General features: G+C 40.2%; 1 protein-coding gene across 2 annotated transcripts in view; it reads right to left on the reverse strand.

Annotated features, from left to right (window-relative positions):
* Window positions 1–26256, reverse strand: part of SLC17A5 (solute carrier family 17 member 5) — a 28516-nt gene extending 2260 nt beyond the window's left edge. The window contains exons 1-10 of one of the 2 annotated variants that reach the window (XM_067532631.1): window positions 26082–26256; window positions 20957–21153; window positions 19157–19390; window positions 18321–18408; window positions 16171–16257; window positions 15124–15242; window positions 13566–13724; window positions 9914–10046; window positions 6511–6658; window positions 983–1073 (exon numbers count right to left, since the gene is read on the reverse strand). In XM_067532631.1, the coding sequence (XP_067388732.1) occupies window positions 983–1073; window positions 6511–6658; window positions 9914–10046; window positions 13566–13724; window positions 15124–15242; window positions 16171–16257; window positions 18321–18408; window positions 19157–19390; window positions 20957–21153; window positions 26082–26172 (1347 nt within the window). In that variant the 5' untranslated portion in view covers window positions 26173–26256. The remainder of the gene's footprint in view (window positions 1–982; window positions 1074–6510; window positions 6659–9913; window positions 10047–13565; window positions 13725–15123; window positions 15243–16170; window positions 16258–18320; window positions 18409–19156; window positions 19391–20956; window positions 21154–26081) is intronic. The other variant, XM_067532632.1, reaches the window with a different exon arrangement.
* Between the last annotated feature and the right edge of the window lie 605 nt (window positions 26257–26861).

Genomic DNA, 26861 nt, shown 5'->3' on the forward strand with positions numbered 1-26861 from the left:
CTGAGGTTTGTGTGTATGTAGATTTTTAAGGTTAAAAAGACATTTTAAAATAGCAAGTGATTATTCAAACAAGCTTGCAAAGTGTCTTTACCAGTAAAGAAAGGAGAAGGGTAGCTGAATGAGAATGCATTAACACCATGCTAAACTGTGCAAGATAATTTTGTTAAGCTGTCCAGATGAAGCTGATCTGTTTGGACCCCCAGCATTAAATACTACTTCAGTGTTTTTAAGGCAATGGTTGGAGCAGTTTAGCACTAGGTGACTCAATTTGCCATTTGAACTAGTAAAATCACCCATCCCACCTGCCCTCTCTAAAGCATTTTAAAATAATTCTACCAAGAATTCTAAAAGAAAAGGCTTTTCCTTATGTACATGATAATCATAAAATGAGAAACTAAGTAGTGGAGGGAAGAACAAGTCTCAGACCGGGTATCTAATTCAAGTCTCTGACGAACGGTAAAGTGTTTTATAATATACACTAAAATCCCAGGATACACATTACAAATAAATACATTTGAAACCAGTTCCTTTGCTTACCTGACAAGGCTTTTAATTCAGGATTCAAACGCTATAATTCTGCCATAACTAACAAAGGTAGTGTTTGCCTCAGCCTGTTAACATGTGTTAAAACTATAATGACCTTGTCCACGCTAGGATTTTAATAACATGATAGCTAACACGTTAATAACTAACGTGGTAAAATACGTACACCTTTTCTTTGTTAGTGAAGACAAGGCCTAAGTTACTGGCAGCCAATAGCTAAAGCTCTATGCAGCTCTTTGAAATGCAATCTCACATTTCACTGCCAGTATTACAGCCCCCAAAATAAAAGCCAGAGCATACAACTTTATCACAACCCAAGACTAAGACTGGCCCATACATCCCAAGTTCTTTCTTTATATAAAATAGCATCTCAGAATGGAGAATGTCCATTACAGGACATAGACATTTCATCTGTGAAACAACAAACAATTAGACTTACATGATGAGTAAGGCTTTTTGCAATGACTGGCCCCACCATTCCTGGGATAGTGGCAAATGAATTTGTGATTCCGAGCAGGATCCCAGCATACCTGTAGAAGAAATTGTTCACACTGCTTTTTTATTTATTTTTTTATTTGGTGAAACTGCTCTTTATAGAAGCCAAACCAACTTGAGCTGTAGTCTCATCAGATCACATGAACTAAACAAAGCCAAGACAAGTTAGTACTTGCATAAGAATGGCTCCCTTTTATTTATTTTCAGAGCAACTCAGTGTAACCTTAGTATGAATTACTGGTTTAGGAGCTTCATGCTAGCTGGTTATATGGTTGTCATCTTTTAGCTAGGCTAAAACCAAAGTGAACTGGCCAGAGTCTTGCCCAGCCTCTTACACCAAACCATGCCCTCTTTGGGTAAACCATGGCCAATTTGCCTAGGATGGATCCACTGGAGAGGTGAGGAGAAAAAGGGGGTAGGAGGTGATGGTGGTAGTGGGTGGAGAATGACAGGCTGATGTGTGGGGACAGAGAAAGACGACCCAGATGCCACTGTTAATAAGATAGGAGGCATTAAGGATTTCTCCATTTACCTTTTATTGCAAAGCATAAGTTCCACCAACACAGACCTTTAGAACACATGCTCCATTTGTTCCCTTCAGACTTATATAGGTTATGGCTGTAGCATGCAAATGGTGGGTGGGTTTAACTGAGGCCAACCATGTTCCTGGTCGCCGCACCCACTTTTGCAGGTCCACACGCAGACATTTGGATCTCTCTAGGATCCCAGGGTATACTGCTCTCAACACACAGCAGCAGTCTTATTTAGAGGACAACTTGCTCTGTGATCTTGAGAAACTCACTTAGCCTCTCTGAGCATCAGTTTCTCCTCCCTGTGCCTGTAAAATGAATATATGTACCTCTTCTACGGGTCTTGCAAGGCATATTGATACCATGTTTGCAAAATGCTATACCAGAGCAGAGCATTAAAGCAAGTCAGTGGCACAAGCAAGACCAGAACTAGAAATTTTAGGCTTCCAGTTCAGAGCTTAAATCATTAGGCTGCGGATCCCAGAAGCTGAAAGGATTTGCAGGCTAGGTTTGCTGCCCACAGAACCCATATAAAAAACATTGAGAACGGCCATGAGCTAATAAAAGGCAAAGGAGATATTCCCAATAGCTGTAATGATCTAACTCACTGTTTAACACTCATGGGATGAAATCCTGGCTCCCCCCTGATTTCAATGGCAAAGCTCCTATTGACTTCAGTACTTCACCTCCCAGAACCTATAGCCTTCTTGAAGAGATATTCATAGCCCTGCTATTTTACTTACTGAAACAGGAGAATCCAGAAGGAATCTCACACTGGAGGGCCTGTAAAAGGCGATGATGCATATGTACAATCAGATGGGATTAGCAGCAAATTTGTGTGTGTTCGGAATAAATCATTTTCATGGGAGCTACAAATCAAGTCTATTGGCTGATTTTTCTTTAAAGTCAGACTTACCAGCTCTTATCAAGGCAGCGCACTACACTTCACTTTAAACTTCAAAATTCTGATTAAAGTGATACTATTTCTTTTAAAGAAGGCATGTATTTATACTCCTTTGGTAACCTGAAAGTGCATAAAAATTAATAGGGCTTTATGAAGCTGATTGCCAAAGTGTAAAAGCCTCTAGGGGCAGATAAGAGTATAACAAGACTATAAAGCCCTTAATGGACCTACGTACATTTCTTCCTTAAAACGTTTAAGCACTGCAACAATATTAATATGCACTTTCAAAGTTCATCTGGACCCGAGAGAAGCATTTGCAACTCATTCCTGGCTAAATGTCTTCCATTTTTAGTGTTCCTGACATGGATTGTGTACATGACAACACACAGTCCGATGCAGATAACCATGGTGCAACTCCCTGTACAAGGTGAAGAATCCAATGTGAAACAAAGCTAAAAAATAGGGCAAATCTGCAAAGCAAGACAGTCCAACAGTTGACTAAGCTCTTCTATAACATCGAAGGGGATGAATGACTACAATGGACTCTCTGATAAAATAAGGCAGAATGAGGAGCACAATGCGAGATACATGATGTGTTCAGCACACCAGAGAGCCATGGGAACAATATGAAGGCTTTATGATGAGTGAGATACTAAGAATCATCATCATGAAGGAAATGTATTACTGTAGTCATTTTGGGAAAGAAGCCAGAAGTGAATACTTTTCCCCACTGATAATTTTGCCCCCTTACCATTATTCATTTAAAATTATTGGGAAGAGACATCTACATTTTTATATTATATTTCATGTTTCCTGCTTGGGCATGAACTATTTTGTTCATTTATGGAAATATTTCCTTGTAAGTTAAATTTAAACAGATTGGCTTAAGGAGTCAGCAGGAAAGTGGGGGAGATGGAAACTGGAACTGACTAGGCAAAAAGACAGAGGACCAGGATCTAATAGGTGGGGGGTTGACAGATTGGATGAGGAGCTGGTGGAGGGGGAAGAGTCTTGGCAAGGACAAGAGGACTGACAACCATAGGGCCAGGCAGAAGGAGATGATGAGGGTAAGGAGATCTGGTGAGAAGCTGGGGTGTAGGTGGTCAAGGACACTTGGGATGGAAAGTCAAGAGAAGTGAGACTAAGACTTGCTGGGAAAAAGAGACTGGGAACAGAAGCCTGAGGAATGGAGACTGGGGTTGGCTAGGTGAGGAAGAGTGACTTGGACAATAAGCCAGGGGTGCGGAAAAGACAGGACTGGGACAGGTTGGCGGAGATAGGGGGAAAAGAGGAAAAAAAATGATCAACAGAGTCTGTACCCATTACAACCCCCCTGTGTCTAGAATGCAACCCAAGACACGCTAAGTCTAATCGTTCCTCTGCTCTCAGCAAATTATCTGTGAAGCCCACTTGCATCCCTCTCTAATGCCGGTCCACGCAGAGGACAACCACCTACTATTATTCTCAGTTACTCTATTAACTCAAGTGCCAGATATCTGTGTGGTGGATCTAACATTTCCATCCTGTTGATGTTTTTTTCAGTTTACTTTTTTTTTAAATTTAGGAAGTTACACAAACAAAAACTATGTTAAAAACATCAAGGTTTCTAAATCAAGCACTCAAAACTTCAACAAAGGCAGAATTAAGGCTAACCTTGTGTGTATTATTATAATACGGTCTTTAATTGTATGATCACAGAATATTTTTTGCACAGGGCTTCTGCCTCATTCATTGCAAAGGATGGCCCTGCTCTGGGGATAAATCAGGGTTGTGTAAGGAAGGAGATTTGTCTCCAGGACCCGTCTCATTTGTTGTAGAAGTTGGAAGATGTGTCGTGACTGAGGCAGGGGGTTGCAGAAACAAAGAATGGCTCATGGTGAAGGGAGCTGAATGCTGCTCTGGATACACGGATTCTACCCCTGCCTCTGCTACAGCGTACCTGTGTGATGCTGGGCAAATCTCTTAAACCAAACTTTCCATGCTATCATTCACTGTGATTTTAATTCCTTATTTTCTGGGTATCCAGCCTAAGACCCTGAGGTCTGATTTGCAGAAGTGCTGTGTACTCACATTGAAGTCAACAGGAATTGTGCTTCCTACATATAAAATGCTACATAATGACAAGTTCTTTGAAAAATTGGATCACACGTATCTCAAATTAGACACCCAAAACTTGTAGATATTTTAGACTTTGTATCTCTGTGCCTCAGTTCCCCATCTGTAAAATGGAATAATATCATGCCCTCATCTCACAGGAGTGTTGTGAAGATAAAGTAATTAGTGTGTGTAAAGCACCCAAACTATAGTGATGAGCACCACAGAAAAGCTCCTGAGGAAATGAATAATTCTGACTTCAGAGCAGGGTTTGAGTGGTATGCTATAGGTAAGTCTGGATCCTGAACAATGGGGACAAAACAAAATATTGAATTGCTGCTCATTAAGTGAACACCATCCATTCTGTGCAATTAATGAGGCAGTGATCCTCTGGAAAAGACAGTATGTGATCATGTAATTAAAATACTATCATAATACAAGGGGCCTGCACTAAGACTGTACAGGCAACCTTAATTCTGACCTGGCCTGTCTTAAGTGCTTGACTTTGCAACCTTAATAATGCTTTTAATGTAATTTTTTGTGTATTTTTATATATCAATATGGCAGCCAACCATCTAGAAAGATGGTAGTATAAGTCTCTCTCTCTCTCTCTCTCTCTCTCTCTCTCCCTCCCTCTCTCTCTCTCTCTTCCCCCTCGCCCTCTCTAGAGGTTTGGACCAAATCTTTGACTTTTAAGAAAGCAGACAGCATCATTGAAATCTTTCTCCAATGGTAAACTATGGAGCTAGTTTGAGGAGTTTGACATGCAGCACAAAATCCTGCACATCACCTGATTTCGTTTTGAACACCTAGATTAATCTTTTGTTTAAAATGAAGGAAATTTCAGGAAAACAATTTGTCTGAACACCTCTCTGACAATTCATTCTCCACTTTGGGAAAACAAATGAAGTGCATCTTTGAACAACAGTAGTGCCACACTAAAGAGGCCACCAGTCTAAAGCATATCGTCTTTATAAACATGCATAGTTAAGGATGACCCCAACAGAAGCGAAGTCTCACCCTGCTGATGATTTAGAAGAAGGCAAAAGTGTGGGGGAAAACAAAACAAAAACCAAACAGCTGTGCAGTATATTGTTGGAGAGGAAATTCCTTCCTGACATCTGCAAATAATCAGATGGTGCAAAGAAAGCAGAAATCACCCAGAAGTCCCCAGTGTGGGACAAATTGATAGAGCTGGCTCTTAGCCTTCCTCCCTCCCCTCAGCTACCACACATGGAGTGGGGTGGGAGAGTGACCTGAGTCTGGCTATGGTTCCTGTGGCAGACATGGGACTAGAAAGTAAAACGATCAGGCTCTCAGTACAGTGCTCAAACCATTAAACCACAGCTCCCTGAAGCTGGGGGATCACAGACAGCTGGCACAGGCTAGAGCAGCCCCTTCTATTCATTCCCCCTTCTGCTTTGCTGTGCCCAGATCTGACACAGCAGAGAATCTGCCCTGATAAGTGTAGAAATCCTGTACTTCACCAGGGTCCTGTGCATGAGGGTAAATCAAACAGAGCTGAATATTTCTCCAACTGGTCATTATTCTGGATTTAAGAGGACTTCTAAAGAGTACAGCTAAACCCAGGTCTTTAGGAAGGAGAGAGATCTGTCAGGCTCCAGCCTTGTACAAGGCCACAGAAACAGAGATTTAGAATCTAGCCTTCTCTTTTGAAGAAATTACACAATTACTGAAAACAACTGCACATAAGGATTGATCTGCTCATAGTGAGTCACTATATACTGCCTGCTTATGACACACAAACAGCTGACCAATTTATACAGCATGTTTTTCAAATGCAAATAACTCTTCTAAAAGGTTGCAATGCTTCACCATTGTTAACAGTAAAGCTAAATGGAACACCCCACTCAGCTTTCACATCACAATGTTGAAGATCATCAAAATGTCAGCTGTATTAAAAATAGCTTTAGCAATACTTACGAAGGTGCTATGTCCAGGTGGTTTATGCCAAAGCCAGATGTACAACAGCCTCCTAGTGATGTTGATATGGTTAGGAATGCAACAGCCAATGTGTAGTCGCAACCTATGAATCCAGCTGCTACTAAAAATACTGCAGGTCCAATCATTCCTTAAAAACAACAACATTATTTAGAAACCTCCAGACTCTAACCACCATGGAGATGCTTAAATGTTATTTATCATACAAAAAACATAAAACTAAGTTTTTACTTTGGTGTATTTTCTGTATTACTACTGCCACCTAGTGCACAAAACATAGCATGGTACTAGTTAAATTAAAATGAGGATTTACAATTGTATAGCTCCGTCAGAAGAAAATCCAGGATGTCTGTGCTACATGAGCCCATTGAAGTCCATGCTGGTCGCAGATAGGAGAGCAAGCTTTAATTGGATGAAAGGTCATCAGAAAGCAACTGATACTGATCAGTTTAATCTAATCAGATCAGGTCACTTTTATGTATACTATGATAAAATTAATCTAGGCTGCCCTAGCAGATAAAATGGGCCAAGACTAGAGCTGGGTGAATAAATTATACAAACTGAACACTTTTTTCTTTTCATGAATGGATCCTGACTTCTGCAAGTGTATTAATTATTTGTAATTGGGCAGACAGATGATTTGAACAACTTTCAGCTGGTGGGGTATTTGCGGGCTGTTTAGTATGACTATGCACTAACAGAATTGGGATAGTCACTTAAGCCACATTTCTGCTCCCTCAGTGGGCGACAAACAGAAGAATAATGAACAACAAAAGGTGAATAATGAATACTGATGTTTGGGCACAAATACCCCTATTCAAATGCAAATACAGGTCTTCATATGGAGAACAGTCATTCCCCAACCATTTGTTTGACCAGGCAGAAACCCAGTTGCATGAATATTTGCAAACAACAAATAAGGATGGATATAAGTGAACCAAACTACCATTCAAATTCAAAGGAATTTGTGCTAACGCTTTTTTGGTCTTCAAGTAATTCTATATGTGATTACTCAAAATAGTCTGAGCTTTGCAAACAATCAGATACAGTGAAAGATTATGAAGTCTGTAGTGGGGTTCAGACATTATTCTACGTGTAAGTACATTAATGGAACAGCTTGCTATTATAAGACATTACTTTAGGATGCCCAACCTATAGCCCACAGGTCGTACACGGCCCACCAGGGCATTTCATAAGGCCTGTGGCCTGCTTCAACACAATATACTAATGGCTGATTCAATAGCATTTTGTCATCAGGCTTACATCATTTTAGTTTAGTTGTGTGTCCTTCACTGTTTTTTCCATTTTCTATCATTCTAATATGTTTTATGTGCACTGATTTCTTTATTTGTTTTTAAGTACCATACAGAGAAACAACCTACCTAAATACATATGAAATAGAATCTGTTTGGCCAACACAAGGTTGTGTTTAGGTTTATGTGGCCATCCTGCAGAATGAGGTTGGGTACCATTGTTTCAACTGGTGGCCCCACATGCTCTTCAAAAATGTTAGCTTCAGAAAATTTTGATGCAGTATTTTGTCATAGCAATTTCCAAGGGACTGTTTGCAATAGGTACATTTTGGAGTGTACTGGGAGGTTGGTGTCATGCAACCAAGACACAAGATTCTGAATTTATGTGAGTTTTGTCACTGTACTGATATGCCACAACACTTGGGTACTGAAAAGATGGCAGGTAGTTTTTAAAAAGCTGAAACGTATGCTCTAGAAATACATTTGTAAACGCTGAATCCTTCCTTGCCCTCTTTATGGCAGATAGATGTGCTTTGAGTTTTGTTAGCCTGGATTTCAAAGTGTTCTGTCAGATTTTTTTCCCTTCCTTAGATTCATTAATTAGCTGTTCTTTTTATTTACAGGTATGTAAAAAACTTATTACAATTAATAAAGATTATCTTGGGCATAGGTGACTAAAGTCAGCCAGATATTGCAACCTGGAAAATACCAAGATAAGATTGTGACAACCACTTTCTATCATTCTAAAGTGCACTGAATTACTATGAGTTTAAGGGCTTGTCTACACTTACAGCGTTGCAGAGGTGCAGCTTAGTGAAGACGGTATCTACCGGCACTCCACCTTCCTGAGAGACGGTAGCTATGTTGATGGGAGAAGCCCTTCCGTCAACATAGTGCTATCTACACCAGTTCAGTTGGTGAAACAGTGTCGCTCAGGTGTGTGGAATTTCTACATCCTTGAACGACATAATTATACTGACGAAAGTTCATATTGTAGAGCAGGGCTAAGTCTCGCTGACTTTTAATGGTTCCCTCAGTCACTTAGCTGACTTTGAAAATTTCACCCTTTGATGCAAGTACTGTAAAAGAAATCTCTACTCCAACAGAATCTGTTTTTTGAGAAAAGAGATGATAAAAATTGCTTTAAATAGATATCTTCATCTTTGCTTGTTAGAGGACAATACAGAGGACTATATATAACTATATATAGACATTTTTTCTCAGAAGACATGTCAGTGCACATCTGTGGAAAAACAGCAGGTTTATTTAGAAAAAAAAAGTCTGCCACATTTAGGGCACAGCTACACTAGAGCATTTACAGCGGTGCAGCTGCACTGATGAAGCTGCGTTGCTGTCGGCTGTTTAATGTAGCTGCTCTAAACTGATGGAGGGAGAGCTCTCCCATCAGTTTAATACCCTAGTCCCCGCAAGTGGCAGTAGCTATGTCGGCAGGAGAAGCTCTCCCACTGATACAGTGCTGTCCACACCAGCGCTTATGTTGATGTAACTTATGTCACTTGTGGGTTTATTCACATCTCTGAGCCACATAAGTTATGCTGACATAAGCTGTGGTGTAGACATAGCCTTAATTCTTTCAGTCATGTATATGTAATGTACACTCAACAGTGAGGCAGACAAAAGTTTGGCAAATTTTAAGTTTAGAAGTCTTCTAAACACCCTTCTTAACCCAAACGTTGCTGGAGACAATAAGCACATCCAGTGGCTGAAGTAATTTGTAAAAACATATGCAGCTCACATTTTAAGAATAGACTACGACCTTAAAACAGGAAAGGAGACTTTGATTTTTAAGCTAATGTGGCCAATGCATGATACGTGCATGTCAAACTTAAGACACATAGGTCCAAAGGAACAGTAGGAACTAAACTTAATACTAATGTTTAGTCCAGCAAACATATACATTTTGGTACAACTGGTCTTCTGCATGTGCCCCCCGACTCCCAGAAACCACCATGATCAATAGCATTGAAGAACAGCACAAACACATACCTTAACTGATGGCAGACCATTTGTAAGGAGTCAAACTTATGATGCCTAATTTTTCCTTAATCAGGCACTATTAGGTGCTCTAAACTCAAGAAAAAGCATGCACATTATTAACCTAATTTACTTACCTATTAGGGTGAATGTTTTGCGCACACACACAGTGGAAAAGTTCAATTTTTCCCTTAAGCAATCAGCAATTTGACCGGTCACAATTATAAACACCCAACAGCCAAAATAAGGCAGTGCAGATAAAAGCCCATTCTGGAGAGAAGACAAAAAGGCAGTTATTTAAAATACTGAAATAAAAATAAAATATTCTGAAAAAGCACTTGTGTTGCAGTGATAAGATATTGAACTCTACTAAAAATATCAAGTGAGCAAACAGGATAGCCATCAGATCTTTCGTAAGACAATCAGGTATCTGGTGATAAGGTAGGCAGACCATTACATTTTTTGTACAATTATTTTATTAAATGTATAGAATGCATGAGTGCATGAATACTGCCCAGGGGCCACCACACACAGTCAGTCTGATAAGTATTCCGTTTAAGAAAAATGGGCTTGGAGATAATGGTCAGATGAAAGCCAACAACTCAATTTAAAGGACAAAAGAGAAAAGAAGGAAAAAAAACCTCTATATAATCCGGTTAACATACACCAAATGGCCAAGTGTTGTGCAGAGTTCTTGAAGTATTTGTTTCAAACAGGAGGGGTTATCAGTTGGATTGCTGAGATAAGTCACAATTCTTAATACTAACAAAAATTTTGGAAGTGATATTAAACCTCATGGTTCAGCATTTAAGCCAATATCTAACAATTAGAGATCCAGATGAGACTTAATACGGAGGGTAGGGTGGTCCAATTATCCCACCTCTGCTTTTGTGGGGTTTCTTATCCACTATGGCAATTCCTACATTCATAGAATAAGCCTATTAGTAAGGCCCTGTACAGTGATGCCACTAAGTCAATTGCAACATTGACTTCCACAGAAGCAGGATTGGATCCTTAGTGCGTCCTGCACTACTCCCCGTGGTTTGTCTGATGTAGGAAATCATCTAAGCTACTCAACTGTGTTATATGGGTCAACCTTCTTGCCTTTCCATTTAACTTGATAGCTGATTGTAACTTGCAAGCTCCTAACATAGTCTTTGACTTGAAGAGCTGTTTTGATGTCCACTGGATGGGGTACATCTCTTAGCCATTAACAAAGTGATATGCATAAAAAAATATTGTTTTGTATGTTTATTGCTATATTGCCCATTAAATGTAAAATAAATCAGGGAACAAGAGAAACTTCTGTATGACATTTAATTTTAAATCAGAGCTTATTGCTATATTTGAAACTAAATATTCCAAGCAAATCTTATCTCAACAGCATTCCTCCTACTCAACACTCAAAGATGCTGTCCACTCATTTTTAAACTTTTGCTTTTAAGAGTAATAAGCAAAAATATCTAAAAACAGGAGACAGATTCAGCAGTAAAGATCCCCCCCCTTTGAAGTGCCTTTCAAATACCTATCAGCATTTTAACAAATTCCCTTTTATTAATTGGGCACCTAATCTGATACTGGAATAGCACTGACACTGGTAGGTTATAGAGCTGTGACAGCAGTGCATTTTAAACGTTAATGTAATTATCACAGAGAGCGAGGCAATAGGTTAAAAAAAACACACTTATGCAACAATTTTTTTTTTTTTTTTTTAAATGTCAAACATGCAGCAGCCTGAAGTCAACTTGCTCTAAAAAACGCCAGGGATACAGGAAAGCTGCACTCCACACAGTACTTGCTAACATTTAAGCAACAATGTTTTACAAAGTAGCAGAATTAAAGGCTCTGATGGCAGACCACCTCTGTTGGCAGACCACCTCTGTCATGGGATTGCGCGTATGTTCCCTAAGACAGCACACTGAAGATTTCAACCAACAGCTCCTGAGTCCTCTGATCCAACCGCCTGGGTTAAATAGGAGGGACACTACACGCTATGCTTTCCTAGCTCTCATTTAACTCTGAGCACCTCTGAATTTGTTCCCTACCTTTTTCTCCTGGCAAACTATTTCAATGGTGCTGTTGGAACTTTCTTCTTACTATAAGAACCACGGTCAAGTGGCTTGAGCACTTGTCTAGGAATCTGGATACCTGGGTACCCAGCTCAGCCACTGACCTGCTATGTGAACATGGGCAAGCCACTTCACGTGTTCCCTGTCTGTCTCATCTGTTTAGATTCTGAGGGAGATTTCCAAAAGGTGCCTGGCTCCCATTTGTGGCTTTGAAAATTTCCCTCTGTAAGCAAAGCAGGCCTCAAATCACAGCTGGGACCTCTAGGTGCTACTGTAATACAAATAAATGAGATCTAAATTGGATTTTCCTTTTGTTTTTCAACTTCAGACAGTCAATCTTGTTTTAAGATGTGGCTAATGCTGTTTTCCCTCTCATATCATCCTCATTTAAGTAATTATGCAGCATAAGCAAATTTCCCCCTTACACACACTTTCAGGCTAAACAATTTCAATTACTTTATCATTTTCTTTTATGTCCTGTCATCATATTTCTGAATTATGCTACACTTTTGGGCATAACTCAACTCTTATCTACATTACAACAATCATCTGTATTTTACTTCTGCTGACAAGGAGAAAAGGAAAAAGGGAAAAGGAATACCATGTTTTAAAAGGGATCCCATCAGATAAAAAAATTGCCTAGATTTCAAAGAAAAGAGTTAAAACAAGTTTAAGAACATAAGAATGGCCATACTGGGTTAGACCAATGGTCCATCTAGCTCAATATCCTGTCTTCCGACACTGGCCAATGCCAGCTGCTTCAGAGGGAATGAACAGCTTCAGATACTATACCTGCACCCCGATATTTTTGGTTTTACCATTTCTCCCTGCCCCCTGCTTTATTATTTTTCCTTTTAAATTACAGATTTGTTTTGGCTGTTGCCAGGTGGAATACACATCACTTCCTGCCCTCCCCCACTCTGCAACCAGCCAAACCAAAAAACCCAATCCCACCTCAAAGACACACTGACTATACTGCGGAAACTATGAAACTGACTGACAAAGCACTAACAAACGCACAAGGAAAATAAAGTAAAAAAAAATTCAGAGAAAATTTATTTCCCCACCTATTTTCCAGTTACCTATTACTAGAACATCTAAGATTACTGTAAAAAAATTCCAACAGAAAAAAGTCATTTGGAAGCTGATGTTCCAATATCTAGGTACTCTGGCACAGAAAATATTAGTGTAGACAGGATCTCAGATGTATCCCTTTAGTCCTGGAGATATACATTTCATTAAATAATACTTTATTTCCTAACTGCACATGTAGCCTCCTCTTGTTCTTTGAATTCATGCCATTTTCAGTACACTGACTATTCCTTCCTCTGTCTGGACTATTAAGTCATGAGAAGTATTTATTCAGGAATTCTCTTTCCCCCCTTCCCTGTTCCACTGTGCTCCTACTTTGTCCTTTTTTTTTTTTTTTTTAAATAAAATTCTTTGCCAGAACAAAACACAAATAATAATGGAGAGACAACACAGTGAAATTAAACAATGTTAGTACCTATGGAATAATTCAATGGATATCAGCAGGTTAAATTCAATGTGTAGATATAGAGATGACAGGTCAGTGACAATCTGGGATGGAATCCAAGCCTCCTGACTGAGTACCGATTTCCAAACAAACACCAGACCGTTTCGCCACTCTGCTATACAGCAAAAAACTAGTCATGTGCTATAAGAGGAAATGGAGTGGAATATTTTTGTTTTATCTCACCTCTTGTGCATCAAACCGCAAAATCTCCTTCATGTACGTAGGCAATAGAGTGAGAAGAGTGTAGAAAGTCCAGTTATAAGAAAAGTGTGCCACAACAATAGCCCAGAGTGGAATGGATTTCAGCATGGGTTCCCACGGTACAGACTTCTGAGTAGAAAGCTAAGAAAATGGAGGGGAATAGAGGAAAACTCATAGGTTCCAGATATTTTGAACCTTATCCTAAATCTGATTATTTTGCATTCTAAAGAGCACATTCAAAGTCAGGCTGAACCTTTTGGTGCATTAGTTACAAAAACTAGCAATAAAGGAGTTAAACAAAACTTGTTAGGAAGCAAATGGAAAGTCAGAAGTCTATTATGGAGTCAATTCCATTAATTATGCCATATTTTGTGCCTTATTTAAAATAGTCATTGTAGCTGAAACCCTACTGAAACCAATAATACAAAAGTGTGTTTATTCTCTCAGTTACTTTAAACAGATACGTAAGCAAAACCCTTATTTTTTTTGTATTCAGGTTTCACTGAAGATGCACTAAAACATACAGGACAAGAAAAAAATGTTGCTCTATTTGGTATATTGCAAACTGACAATAATTTCAAGTAGTTTTAGAATCAAAATTTTTTTCTGAATGTTTGTCCTCCTGTAACCACTCAATTGCTCCCTCCTTACCACTATCAACGATAGGGACTTAAAGTCACCCCTCAAACAAGCATGAACAGAATCTTTCTTATTCTGAGATCTTGAGCATAACCTTGGATCTCTCATGTGAGAGCACCAAAGACTGTTAGGATATAACACTTGTATGTCTTGTAATTAATAATCATTATAGTGCGTTCATGTTCTCAATTATGTGTAAGTGTTCCTGTATGCACCCAAATCACTTATCAAATGTGACATCATATGCCAACATACCAAAGGAAGCTTTTTTAAAAATGTCAAACACTGATCTTCATGTTTCATTTTAGTGACCTGCTTATAAGAGCTCCACTTTTCTTTTTTTAAATCCACTTTAGTATGAAGTATTTTTTGTCAATCACAGTATCTTTTATGCAGAATTAGACACAGAAGCAAATCAATTCCTAGAATCTGCATTTTCCAATTACGCTCCTTCAAGTATACATACCCTACACTGTCCAGGCAGAAAAAGGTATGTTGCAATGCAATCAATGCATTAACAGGAGACCTATGTTGCTAGAATTGGATGGCATGCACCTGTCTGCTTTGTCACATTGCATTCATCTTTTGGGGAGATTTACAAAATTAACATGGATACACATTACTTTTTGATTAAACATATTGAAGCGTAAACTTTCTTTCCTTTTGTCAAGCGTCTCTCTTTACATGACTAATGACGGATTGTTTCTCAAGGATCTAACTGTCCAATATCCTCACATCCTTCATTTTATTTGAACTTTTTTTTTTTTTTAGTTTAATCAGTTGATTCAGATTAAGAATGTTTATCTAAGTTTCAATATTTCCTTCAGCATTATGGCAGGTCTTGTCCCTCGGTCGCTCCTGCTCTTATTTAAATAAGAAAAGCTGCATCAAAGCTACACACCTGATCTTTAAGGGAAGAAAGAATATATTCCCTTTCAGTGGGAGAGATTCTCCTGTGAGTTTCCGGGGTATCACTCACCAACCAGATCCAGAAGAGGAACCATAATACTCCAAGTGCACCTTTCATTGAAAATAAATAAATAAATAAAGCTGCACATTAAATTGAAGAAAGCCCCCAGATACATCTCAGATACAAACATTTAGAACCACGAAAGGGAAAAATGATTCTCTCAAGCAAATAAAAACGGTATTAGAATATTTGGGCCATACTCTACCCTCATACCAACAGTTCCTCAGCTGTAGGTCAGGACAGAGTATGGACCTTACTATTTAGTGTGGGCAAGGATTGAGAATGGAGACATCTTCAAAGTGACCTTATTTGCAGTAAAGGTCAATATGAATTTGTCAGTCCCTTCCATGGAACAGCTACAGGACCAGGTATCTGGATAATACAGGAAGGAAGTAACAAATATATATATAATTTTAATCTAAAAAATACACAAAATACACAGTTATGAAAAGCCCAAAGGACTGTAGTACATCTATTTTTTAAATTAAAAATAGTAAACTGAGGCTTTGTTCAAAAACGTTTTTAACTATAATAATATTGGCAGTAGCAGCAATAAATACTATATTATAAACTACTGAAAATAATTTCTGTGGTGGAATACCAGGAGGCCATAGCAGTACTACTCAATTGTTTTTGTTTGCATATAATTAAAAATGGTCTTCTCTCTACCCAAGTTTTTCTGCTCTGAACTCTTTTCTTTGCCTGGAGGTTAGGGCTGGTTTTGTTTTTTAGGAACATGAAATCAGGAGCTGTTTAATACTTCATAATTTAGTCATAGCCCTTGTGGATCACTATTTTTGTAAAGTAGGGTAAAGTGCCTCTAGATTTCCCATGACACAAAATGTCACTGCATCAGCAGCTCCAGAATATCGACAAGCTCATCTTCTTGCAACCCTCAGGTAAGAGGTATTATAGAAATGCAAAAGGAAAGCTTCACTAGATGAGTACGTTTAGAATTTTAAAAACCTAAATACTTACCAAATATGTAGAATACATATATCCAGTTCACATAGTAGCAAATTATGCCAGACAATGGAAGAGAGACAACTGTTCCTAGCTGTGCACCTAGAAGAAAACAGCTTGAAATGACAAACTGAAAAACAATTACACCTTTAAGTGGTGGCTGGAATTACCAGTGGGATTTTGTTGTTGCTGCACTGATTTATCCATAAGGAAGTGTGCAGATAAATGTTTTCACCACCACTGTTATTTCAACTAAAGCAGCGGTACTCAACCTTTTTTCCCCCCCGAGTACCACTCGGGTCAGGTACAGTCAAGTGGTACTTGACCTGACTGTACCTGACCCGAGTACCACTCGGGAAAAAAGGGGGCCGGGACTTTCGGCAGCGGCGGGGTTTCATGGCGGGCTCCATGACGGGAACAATGCCCTCCGCCGAAACCCTTCCGCCGTTTCCCCTTTTCGGCAGCAGAGTTTCGCGAGGATGGGCGGGAGGGCCCTTCTGGCGGCGGCGGATTCGGTGGCGCGGTACGGCTCGCGTACCACCCAGCCTTCTTCGGCATACCACTGGTTGAGAACCGCTGAACTAAAGGAATGACAACAAAGTGCAATAGTAGCAACTGCTTTGACAGAATGAGAAAATGGAATTGCAAAACCTCATAACATCCAACAATGATACCAATGAAAGAACTACAAAAGTGAGTGAGGAACAAAGGTGAGTTCTTGTCCTGTTACAGACTTCTGACAGATCTTTGGTGGGCTCCAAATGTGAAATGGAGGCATATTAAAAACACAGTTCTACTCTGAAAAGCGACAGCGTAAAAAGAAGCGCACCTTTCTTACTCAAAGAACTGCTCCATACAACTCTTCTGAGTCACATCTACTGACTCCCCCAGTCTGTTTTTACTGCTCTTAATTGCTGTTAGATCTGCAAAGGCAGCACAGCTATGAATGTGAAAGCTGGATAGTATTCTCATCAAACAGAACTGTTAAGTAGGTTCCATTTACAGAGCCAATGTCTGCTCTCAGTTATGCAACGTAAACCCCATTAACTTTAATGGGACTGTATAGGTAATAGAAGAATTTCATGTGCAAAGCTATTACCGGCGATGATTCCTGAGCAGGAAAGAACCTTTCTTGACTTTCCAGTCCAAGATTCAGTTGGAAGAGATGGCAGTTAGAAAAACAAAAAGCAATCACAGTATTTGTAAACTAAGGAAATCTAATCTGGAACTTGTTTAAACACAGTACAGAACTCAAAATGTCATATTTACACAATCACTTTCCAAACCTAGTCTGAATCCAGCAGATATTCTGCTGATCTGTTTGTCAGACAGGTTCAAAAACTAAAAACCAACTAAGGTGTCTGAACTGTGTTCTAGTTGAAATAGGGCAATATTAAGAGAGATGATCATGTCCACCTTGGAAAAAAGCTTCAATCACGGCTAAAGAAAACACATAGTTCACATAAAACACACATCAAAATAATAATTCCATGAATATTTAGATGAAACTATATATTATCTTGATTAAGTATTGACAAAAGAAAAGAAGCCCAAAATCACAGGACTGCCAATAATGAAAATGCAAGCAAAGAATAAATAGATTGTTCTCTGAATTTACATTCAAGGTATCTTATCCAGGACAGTTCCTGCCCATTGAGTAGGGTTGGCAATTTAGAGCCTGATTCTCCTCTCACTTATACACCTAGTTTATGCAACTGTAACTTCATTAACTTCTTTGGACTCTATCAAGTCTAAAAAATCATCTCCTTTTACTCTTGCCTGTGACTTTCTTTGATTGACCTCCTTGAGTCCTGAACATTTTAGTTTATTTACTATACGGCATAGTTTTCAGTAAATTATTGAATCATTTTTTATAACATAACTGTCAAAATGTTTTAGGATCGCAGAGACAAGTTGTACTGCGCACTGGACTTTCATGTGTGGAGCAGATAGTAAGGAGAATCTTTATCTTGTTATTATGGGCTATTTTCTTAAGTCATTATCCCAAAGAGACATTTGAGAACAGATACTGAAACAATAAACTGTATCTCCCACAATACGGGTAAATTATTTTTTTAACTTGGTACATGACTAGTTTAAACAATTGTTAATAGACTATAAATGTATAATCCTGTTATCAATCTGGATGTTGCATTGTCTTTCACCTGCATATGAAATGCTAAGGAGCTTGCTGCGTTCCAGAGGTGGAGCCCAAGACGACCACATGGCATGCATAGCGGGAAAGGTAACACCCTGGAAAACAGTTTTTTATTCTGTTGAAAAATATGATAATTCCAGAATTATCTACTCAAACTTTCATGTGTGAATTAAATCATATACTTCAGAACAGCAGTCTCATGAATCAACGAGAAGCTATTTGGCAAAAAAATGCACGAGAGGCACATCGCACAGTTAGGCAGAATTTAATTTCTTGCTTGTTTTTGACTCTCCAGCTGAATATGCTTTGTGGATGAAGAAGGTGCAAAAATACAAATAAAATAACTTTCTTTTTAACGAAAACAACGAGAGTTCTGTGGCACTTTAAAGACTAACAAATTTAATATTTGCAGGCATAAGCTTTCGAGAGGCTTCAGCTCTCTTCTTCAGATGCAGTAATACAGAAAATAGGTAACCCTTGACTTCTCATAAATTAGAACAAAAAACTATTTTGATACAGCAAATTACTCTAATTTGGATTAAAGGTTAAGACAAAATAATTTTGGTGAAAGGGGCCCCACTTCACACTCTAACTAGGCAACTGATTATAAACTAAGAGTAGGGTGGATTTTTTTTAGAAAAAGTTGTTCAGCAAGAGTAGAAGTAAAATTAAGCAGTTTACTGATATTGCCCCCACCACACATCAAACTGACAGCCATCCACAGAAAACACCCATCCAGTTACCCATGACAATGACACTCATAAGACCCAGTTTCTGTGGAGAATTATATTACCAGCTCCTCAGAAAGGTATTTTCACATTTTAAGGCAAAGAAAACCATTACCTCGCCGAGCCCCTCCAAGACTCTAACTGCTATGAGGTATCCAACCCCCAAATCTGCCGCTAAGGGGGTGAACAAAGTGAAGACAGCAGGAATCAGGATGCCGAAACCCAGCAACAGCTTCCCTCCTACTTTACTTGCAAGATATCCACCAGGAATCTGCGTAATGATGTAGCCGTAGAAAAAGGAACCAAGGATCCATCCTTGAGTATCCGCATCCCAAGAATACTTTTTTCCCTGAAGAAAAAAGAAAAGGGCTTAACTAGCACTCTTTCTGCATCATATCACATGAAGAATGTAATTAAACCATGGTTCATTATTTAGTTCTAGATGGCTAAACTTTGAGGGTCTCACTGCATTTCATCTTGGCTTTTACTCAGGCAGACAGTTCTTGGAATAGAGGTAGCCGGAAGCCAGCCAAAATGCAAAGAGATAGAAGGAAAGGAAAGTAGAGGAGAGATGAAAAGACTAGAAAGTGCATAGGGGGCAGGAAAAGCACCAGAGGGAAAAGCAGACAGCTGTATATGGGAACAGCAAGGCTATGCAAGGGGCGAATGTGGTGATTACATCAAATTCAAGAAGAGACAGATGCACTAGTGTGTGTGGGAGAGAGAGATCAGAATAGCATGATGGGCAGACAACCTTAGCAGAAAGCTGGAGGACAGAATGGTAAAAGCAGCGACAGAGAGGTGAAGTTTACACTTATAAAAGGTAAGAGATGGAAGAGCACTGAGATGCAGAGGTGGTGGTTTTGGAGAGCATGAGACATAGAAATTCTGAATCATCATTAATTATTTCTGAGCATCCAAGTGCGCGTCAAGCATCTCACAGAAACAAGGAGTGACCTAGTCCCTTCTCCAAACAGCTTATAATCTAAATTCAGATATGACTCAACAAGCAAGTCCTAAATGAGCCAAAAAGGTGGAAAAGGAGAGTCAGGATGAATTTTACACTAATAAGATGCATAACTGCCAGTTAAGACATGTGCACATCTTCATGGGCCCTGAACTTTATATTTTTAAATCATCAATTCATTTCTCATAAGCAATATAATAAAGTTTCCAGGAAGAGCTTCAGTAAAGAAAGATAGCTTGGCAAACAGGTGTTCCAGGGGAGAATGGAAAAAAGAACAGACATGGAAGGGACTAGGAAACAAGAAAAAAGTCAATATATTTCTTAGAAACAGATCAGGGAAGGTAGTTTCAAAGGTCGGAGAGAGGGGAGGGGGGGAAAAAAAAAAAAAAAAAGGATGGATGGATATGAACGACCAACCAGGATTGTAAATGAGATCACAAGTGAGGAGATAAAGAATATTATGTATGCAGTAAAGATGTAATGAAACTTGTCTCTTTCATCAAAACAAAATTTCATACAAAGTTAAGACTCTTAATAATATGGCAGAGACAATGAGTTCTCAATTGCTCTGACAACAGGTACAACAGGAAATATCCACTTCTCACACACAATTCAGAGTGAGTCATATTAGACCTACAAAGTCACTGTAGTGATTTTGCAAAGTACAGTTTAGAAAGGATGCAATACAGTCTGTCTCTTAGGACAGCACAACACTTTTCATCTAAATGTCTTAGTTCTCAGAATAGCTGTAAAAGAGCCAATCTGTATTCTGACGTCTGCTTGTAAAAAAAAAAAAAAAAAAAAAAAAAAACCCAAAAAAACCCCAACAAAACAACACACCGCTTCCCTACTGTTAATAGAGCAGTTAAACATGGAGCAACAAACTCAATCAGAGCACGTTGTTGAAAATAATATCACATATTTTAGAAAACATATATTAAATCCTACCGTTGTATTCCGAGGGATGTTTAGGGCAGAAGGATGTTCTGGACACACCTTGGAAGTTGTATTCTTTGCTAAACTTGTATTAGTTTCTACCATGTCTACCAGAGCAACGCTTAGATTCACACGTAAGGCATACAGGACGAAGAATCCAAAAAAGGCCAGAAGTGCTAAATTGTAGCGAGCAGAGCAGCATGCAGGCACTGAAACAACAGATATTTTAAAAAGTTACATGCTGCCAAAAAGGATTAAAAGCACTTTTAGTCAGGCTAACTTAGATACTAATGCATAAAAAATAACCAGAAAACAAGTTTACTTACCCTGAAAGACACATTTTAGATAATGAGTGATTGGGTAGGGGTGGGAAGAGAAGTTTTTTTTAATCTAGTTCCCTGCTGACATGTGAACCATACAAGTGTAGTAACTCTCCTACATGTATTAGTGGCAGTTAAGAGCATAAATATCTATTGATCAAAAGACTGATCTCAAGTATAAATGTGGCACCTGGTTTTTAGAAGGAGGGTTTAGCAGTATGGTTACAGTGGTTTAAAGAAGTCTTCTGAAACATTGTTATTCAAACTGAAACTTCACAATCAGAAAACAAGATTAGTGGCAAGTATGTTATACACTTGAAAATGTTCACAGTAGCCTGCTTCCCTTTGTGACTTAAGAAAGAGATATTCCCTAAAGTGATGATGTAGAATGGCCACCGTGGGGTTTCCACATTTGTCACATAGCTTCCAGGACAAATTTTGCTCCCGATGTTTACTTTATTGGTAACAAGATGGGATTTCTAACTCTCAGTTGAACTCAGCCTTGGATCCGGAAGTCAAATTGGGTTCTGCCTTGCACATCTCCAGCACTAATATGGATTCTGTAGATGGAACATGGCATCATCAACAGAATTGAAAACATGACCCAGGAAAGTCCAGCTCACATTATCAGTGCTGATGGGATTGAAGAGTAGTAAAAATGTATTTTTGGATCAGTAAAGTGAACAGATCCGACAATTACACATGGAAAAAATCTGATCCTCTCCTTCACAGCTAGGGAGATACCTCCAGCAGCTCAAATAGTGCAACTCCTACACACCGGTGTTGGAAAAAATAATTTTGTAGCCCTGTGCACTATGGAAATTGGGGACCCCTCACTTTCCTTAAGCTAGACAAAGCATGTGATATACAGTTTGCACATATGAAAACATCTCCATTTATTAATTATTGGATTGAAGATATTAAAAATAAATATAGTAATATTAATAAATCTATAACATTTAATTTCAATAAACATGGCAATTTGGATTTTAAAAAATCTAATATCCTCTCTCTCATTTTGTTCTGAGAAACATTTGCTAAGTAGGCTAATTGCCTGGGTGCATTTATGAAATGCGACTTAGAAATGAACTTGACCGAGCCCAGCTGGCACCCAGTAGAAAGGGTTCCTGATGAAAACAGAACTTACTGGAGATCATGCAAATCAGAAAAGAGCAAGTACATTAATTTGAGCCTGAGATGTTTTGCTGCATTTTGAAAAACAGACAGGGCTAAGAGAGGAATTTTACCAGCCCCTAAGGAAACGGGGCACTGAGTTTCAGCTGAGTCTGGATACAAATTTGAGTTGAATCAAGGGACGGACTCTGAAGACTGAATTACGGCCAAATTAAGAACATATCTGTTACAGGGTAGAATAAATATTAAGAATGGATTCTAAGATACACATCTTTAAAAGTAAGTTGAATTTATACCTCCTGCCAAATCACTCACATTCAAAAGCATGGCCATTAGGCCCGAACAAGGACTAATCAATCAGACAAAGAATGGGGAATACAAGTATGGGTTGACAATCAACCATGGTGTGTGGCTAGACCTTCAAAGCAACATTTGCAGAACGAAAAGTAACAGAGAAAGAACAGGCTACTTAAACCTGCTTACCCAAAAACAATGGATTAAAGTAGTGAAAAGCTAAAATTATACAATGGGTATGACAAAGAGAAAATTTGCTCTGCAAACATACTAGGGCACACTACTTTGTGGGCAGCATCTAGTATGATAAGACAGGCACATCAAAGAAAAACATAACAGGGAAATATAATGCTATTTTGCTAGAGGAATCTGAAATGATGCCCAAGGCTTATAGATAGAAGTTTCAAGGCATTTAAAAAGCAAAAAAACAAAAACAAAAACAAAAAAACCAATTATGCTGAATTTGTAAAAGGTTGTAAAACAATGGGATTTCCACTACTGAGCAGACTCTGGAGCTAATGGAAATTTTATCAACAGTGCACTTAAAATGGAAGTGTAGACTGGCGACCACTACCTCAAAATGATGCGCCAGTGTATACTGATCACTTCTTTTTCTGCATGTTAAAAACGTAAATGACAAAAGAAAAAACTAAAACTACTGTGCAAAAGATAAACACAGGTCCATCTTTACCGGATGTGATAATTCTGAAAAAATACTGTTAAAAACAAGATTGTAAGTGACAGCAAGGGGGACAATTGAGATTTATTGGGTATTTAAAATTATTCAGGAAGTACTTAGTGTGCAAAACTAGCCAAGCAACGTTATCCTTCCTCAAGTTGCTTTGGAAGCAATAGTTCCTTAATGTAAATTGATTGATCATGATAGTTTTCAAAGAATGAGTACAAGAATGGCTAAATCTGTGTAGACAATATGGTTAATACTCTGTACACACAAATGTTAAACAAATGATAGTAATGGAAGCCTCACATTTTCATGATATAACACTCCATTCAAAATGTAGGTTAATTGGAATTTCTATTACTCTTCCTTTAGAAATGACGTCTGGAAAATGAATGCACTATACAAAAATCTAGGAAATTAAAATGAGGGAACCTAATAAACATATGCCTCCACCACACAGTTTTAAGCTGTAAACGGCTCACCACATATTTTGCTTAACATATAGATCAACAGGTAGATGCATTATTTGACAATGCTCAATCAGATAGTCAAAGCACAGAAAGCTCAAGACTTACTAAGATACATTTCCCTCTCCTCACCACGTTTTAAAACGATTAAAAGGAAGAACACTAACAAAGAAATCCACTGCAGAGTCCAGTGCAGGGACACAAGGTTAAATTCCTTACCTTGAACAGTGCTTTCAATTCCTGCTTCTCTTGGTTTCAAATGCATGCTTTCCTATCTTTTGGTTAGAACTGTAAAAAGTCTTTTTTTTTCTGCTCTCTCCCCCCCTATTTTTTCCCCCAATAGTAAAGTCTGCACTGAAAGTTCCCTAATACTTTTGCAGTTTAAGGATGTTTGCTCTTGTGGGTGAGGTGAGCCACTCACTAGGACATAGCACATTGTGCAAGTTTAAGAATGTATTGCTTTAACAACTGACAAATAGAAAGCCACAGGTTTCAGCATTGTCAGCAAGCCCTGAACCCACGCCTGTCTGCTACTCTTGTGAGCACCATGCTTGTTTCCATACACTCTTATGGATGGAACCCCCCCCCTTATTTCCCAAAAGCTGTAAAGCAACTACCAATCCTTCATATTCCTCCTCACAACTAACTTCTATAGTGACTTCTGGGGAATACTGTCAGCTGGTAATAGCTTAGGCAGATGAAGTGTTAGTACTCCTCATTTGTCTGCATTAGCAAGCAAATCCCACTTCCTCCTCCCCTCCCAATATATCTACTGCCTACTTACAAGTTGTCTTCTCAGTTTAGCTATTAAAAGATGTGGTTGTATTAGTGTTGTTAGAACTGTTTCAAAATGTTTGTTTTAAAATGTTCAAAATTGAAACAAAACGTTGTCAAACCTAAACATTTTGTTCAACCCAAAACAATTTCTCTTCAATTTTCTGAAATTGCCAACAAACTGAAAAAAATCTGTTTTTTGCCATTGTTAACTTCCTCTTCTCTTGAAATCCATTTGCTTGCTTTTTCCACCAATTAGTATTTACAGTCCAAGACCCTGATCCTGCAAACACTTATGCATATACTTAACTATAAGTCAACAGGACCAGCTATGTATTTAAAATTACACACAGGTATAAGTCTTTAAAGGATCAGGGACCAAAACTGTATACTCTTTGGTGCAGAGACTGTCTTCAACCATATACTTGTACAATGCATAACATAAAAACTGGGGCCTCTAATATGTTATGATAATATACATTTTAAATAAAACTGAGAAACAATTATGAGAATGCTGGCTCAAAGGGTCAGCATGGAATTATTTCTCCTGCCTCGTTCTTTAAGATGACCTTTGTTCTAGACCAGCGGTTCTCAACCTTTTTTCCCCCCGAGTACCACTCGGGTCAGGTACAGTCAGGTCAAGTACCACTTGGAAAAAAAAGGGGGGCGGGGGCTTGTGGCGGGGTTGCATAGGGGAACAATGCCCTCCACCAAAACCCTGCCGCCGTTCGCCGCCTTTTCGGGGACAGGGTTTCCCGGAGGCGGGCGGGCGACTTTCGGCAGCAGATTCGCATACCACCCAGCCTTCTTCCAAGTACCACCGGTTGAGAGCCGCTGTTCTAGACTTCATTTGCCCTACTGGGAAGTGTCAGTCCCCTGAAAGCGACTTTTAGCAGGCTGGAGAATGAGCACGGCTGTCCCCGCGTGACCCAGGATGGTCAAAGGGGCTCCAGACACCCCCGAGATCATCAGCGGCACGGAGGGGGAAGGTTTAGAAGAGGAGCCCGGCCCCCTCCCGGCAGAGACAGCAGTTAGCAAAGCACCTGATCCGGGCAGAGCGCCCTACAGAGCCCCGGGGAGCGCCCAGCTCGGACTACCCGGGCCACCCGCGATAGCGATGCTCTGGCCCGGGGCCCGGCGGGCAGGTGCTGGAGGACGGGACACGCCGCTTCCCGGCAGGGCAGGGCAGGCTAGGCTCAGGGTGACCCCTCAGTCGCCTGCCAGCAGGGCCGGACTCCCAGGACCCTCGGCCGGCCGGAGCCGAGCTGCTCCCGCTGCCCGCCCAGCCTTGCCGGGGCGCTCCGGCCCCTGGGGCCCGGCCCGGGGTCGCAGGCTCCATAGCAACGCGGGGAAGCCGCCCCGGGGTCACCCCGTCCGCGGGGGCGAGTCCAGGCCCCGCCCGCAACGCGCCCGGGACAGCGGCTGGGTGCGGCGCCGGGGACCCCGCCTTCCCTGCCGGCTCTCACCGGTGGCGCGCTGGGACTCGCCCAGCAGCGGGGTGCGGTCCGCGCCGGCCTCGTCCTCGGGCTCCGCCTCGCCGCCCGCCGGGGCCCGCATCGCGCCCAGCGTCAGCCCGGCCGTAGCCACCGCAAAGTGGACCCGGGTCCCGCTCCTGGCCAGGGCTCCGCACCCGCAGCCAGCCCGGCGTCTCTGCCGCCCAGGGGACCCAGCAGCGGCCACGTGACTGCGGCAGGGCGGAAGTTGCCTCCGCTGCAGCACCGCTCTGTCTCGAGCTCGCCCTCCGCCGCCATCTTTGGTGCTGGCAGCAACTCGGGGCGCGTGGAGGGGGGCGGGGCTTACAGAGTCTCACCCTCTGGGCGGAGGTGTTTTGTGGTGTCCGTCTCACTCGTACCAGTTGCAATAGTTTCTCCTCTTCAGGCCCCCAGTTGATGGGCCTGTCACGGGAGGGGGGCTGTGTGTGTGTGTGTGTGTGGAGGGGGGACGGCGACTTTAGGCTGAAATTTCCAAGGCACCCCTACATTTAGGTTCACAAGGGGGCCTAAATCCCAGCACCTCGCCCCATCTGACCTGCAGGCACCATCACAGCCCCTGTCCCCAGCCGAGTTCAGTTGTACAGGGACCTTAACTTTTTATCTGTTTTATTACTTTTGATTCATACATAATTAAAATGTCTAATTCAAGGAAATAAAGGACAAGAGTGTGAAAACTAATAAGCAAATCTTACTTGTAAGAGCTGCTCCTTTTTAAGGCCTTAACTCCCCCAACGCGTATCCACTAAGCAGCTA

This window comes from Emydura macquarii, unplaced genomic scaffold (assembly GCF_026122565.2).
Source record: "Emydura macquarii macquarii isolate MOO-44397 ecotype Brisbane River unplaced genomic scaffold, CSIRO-AGI_Emac_v2 contig_3295, whole genome shotgun sequence".
Classification (NCBI taxonomy): Eukaryota; Metazoa; Chordata; order Testudines; family Chelidae; genus Emydura; species Emydura macquarii.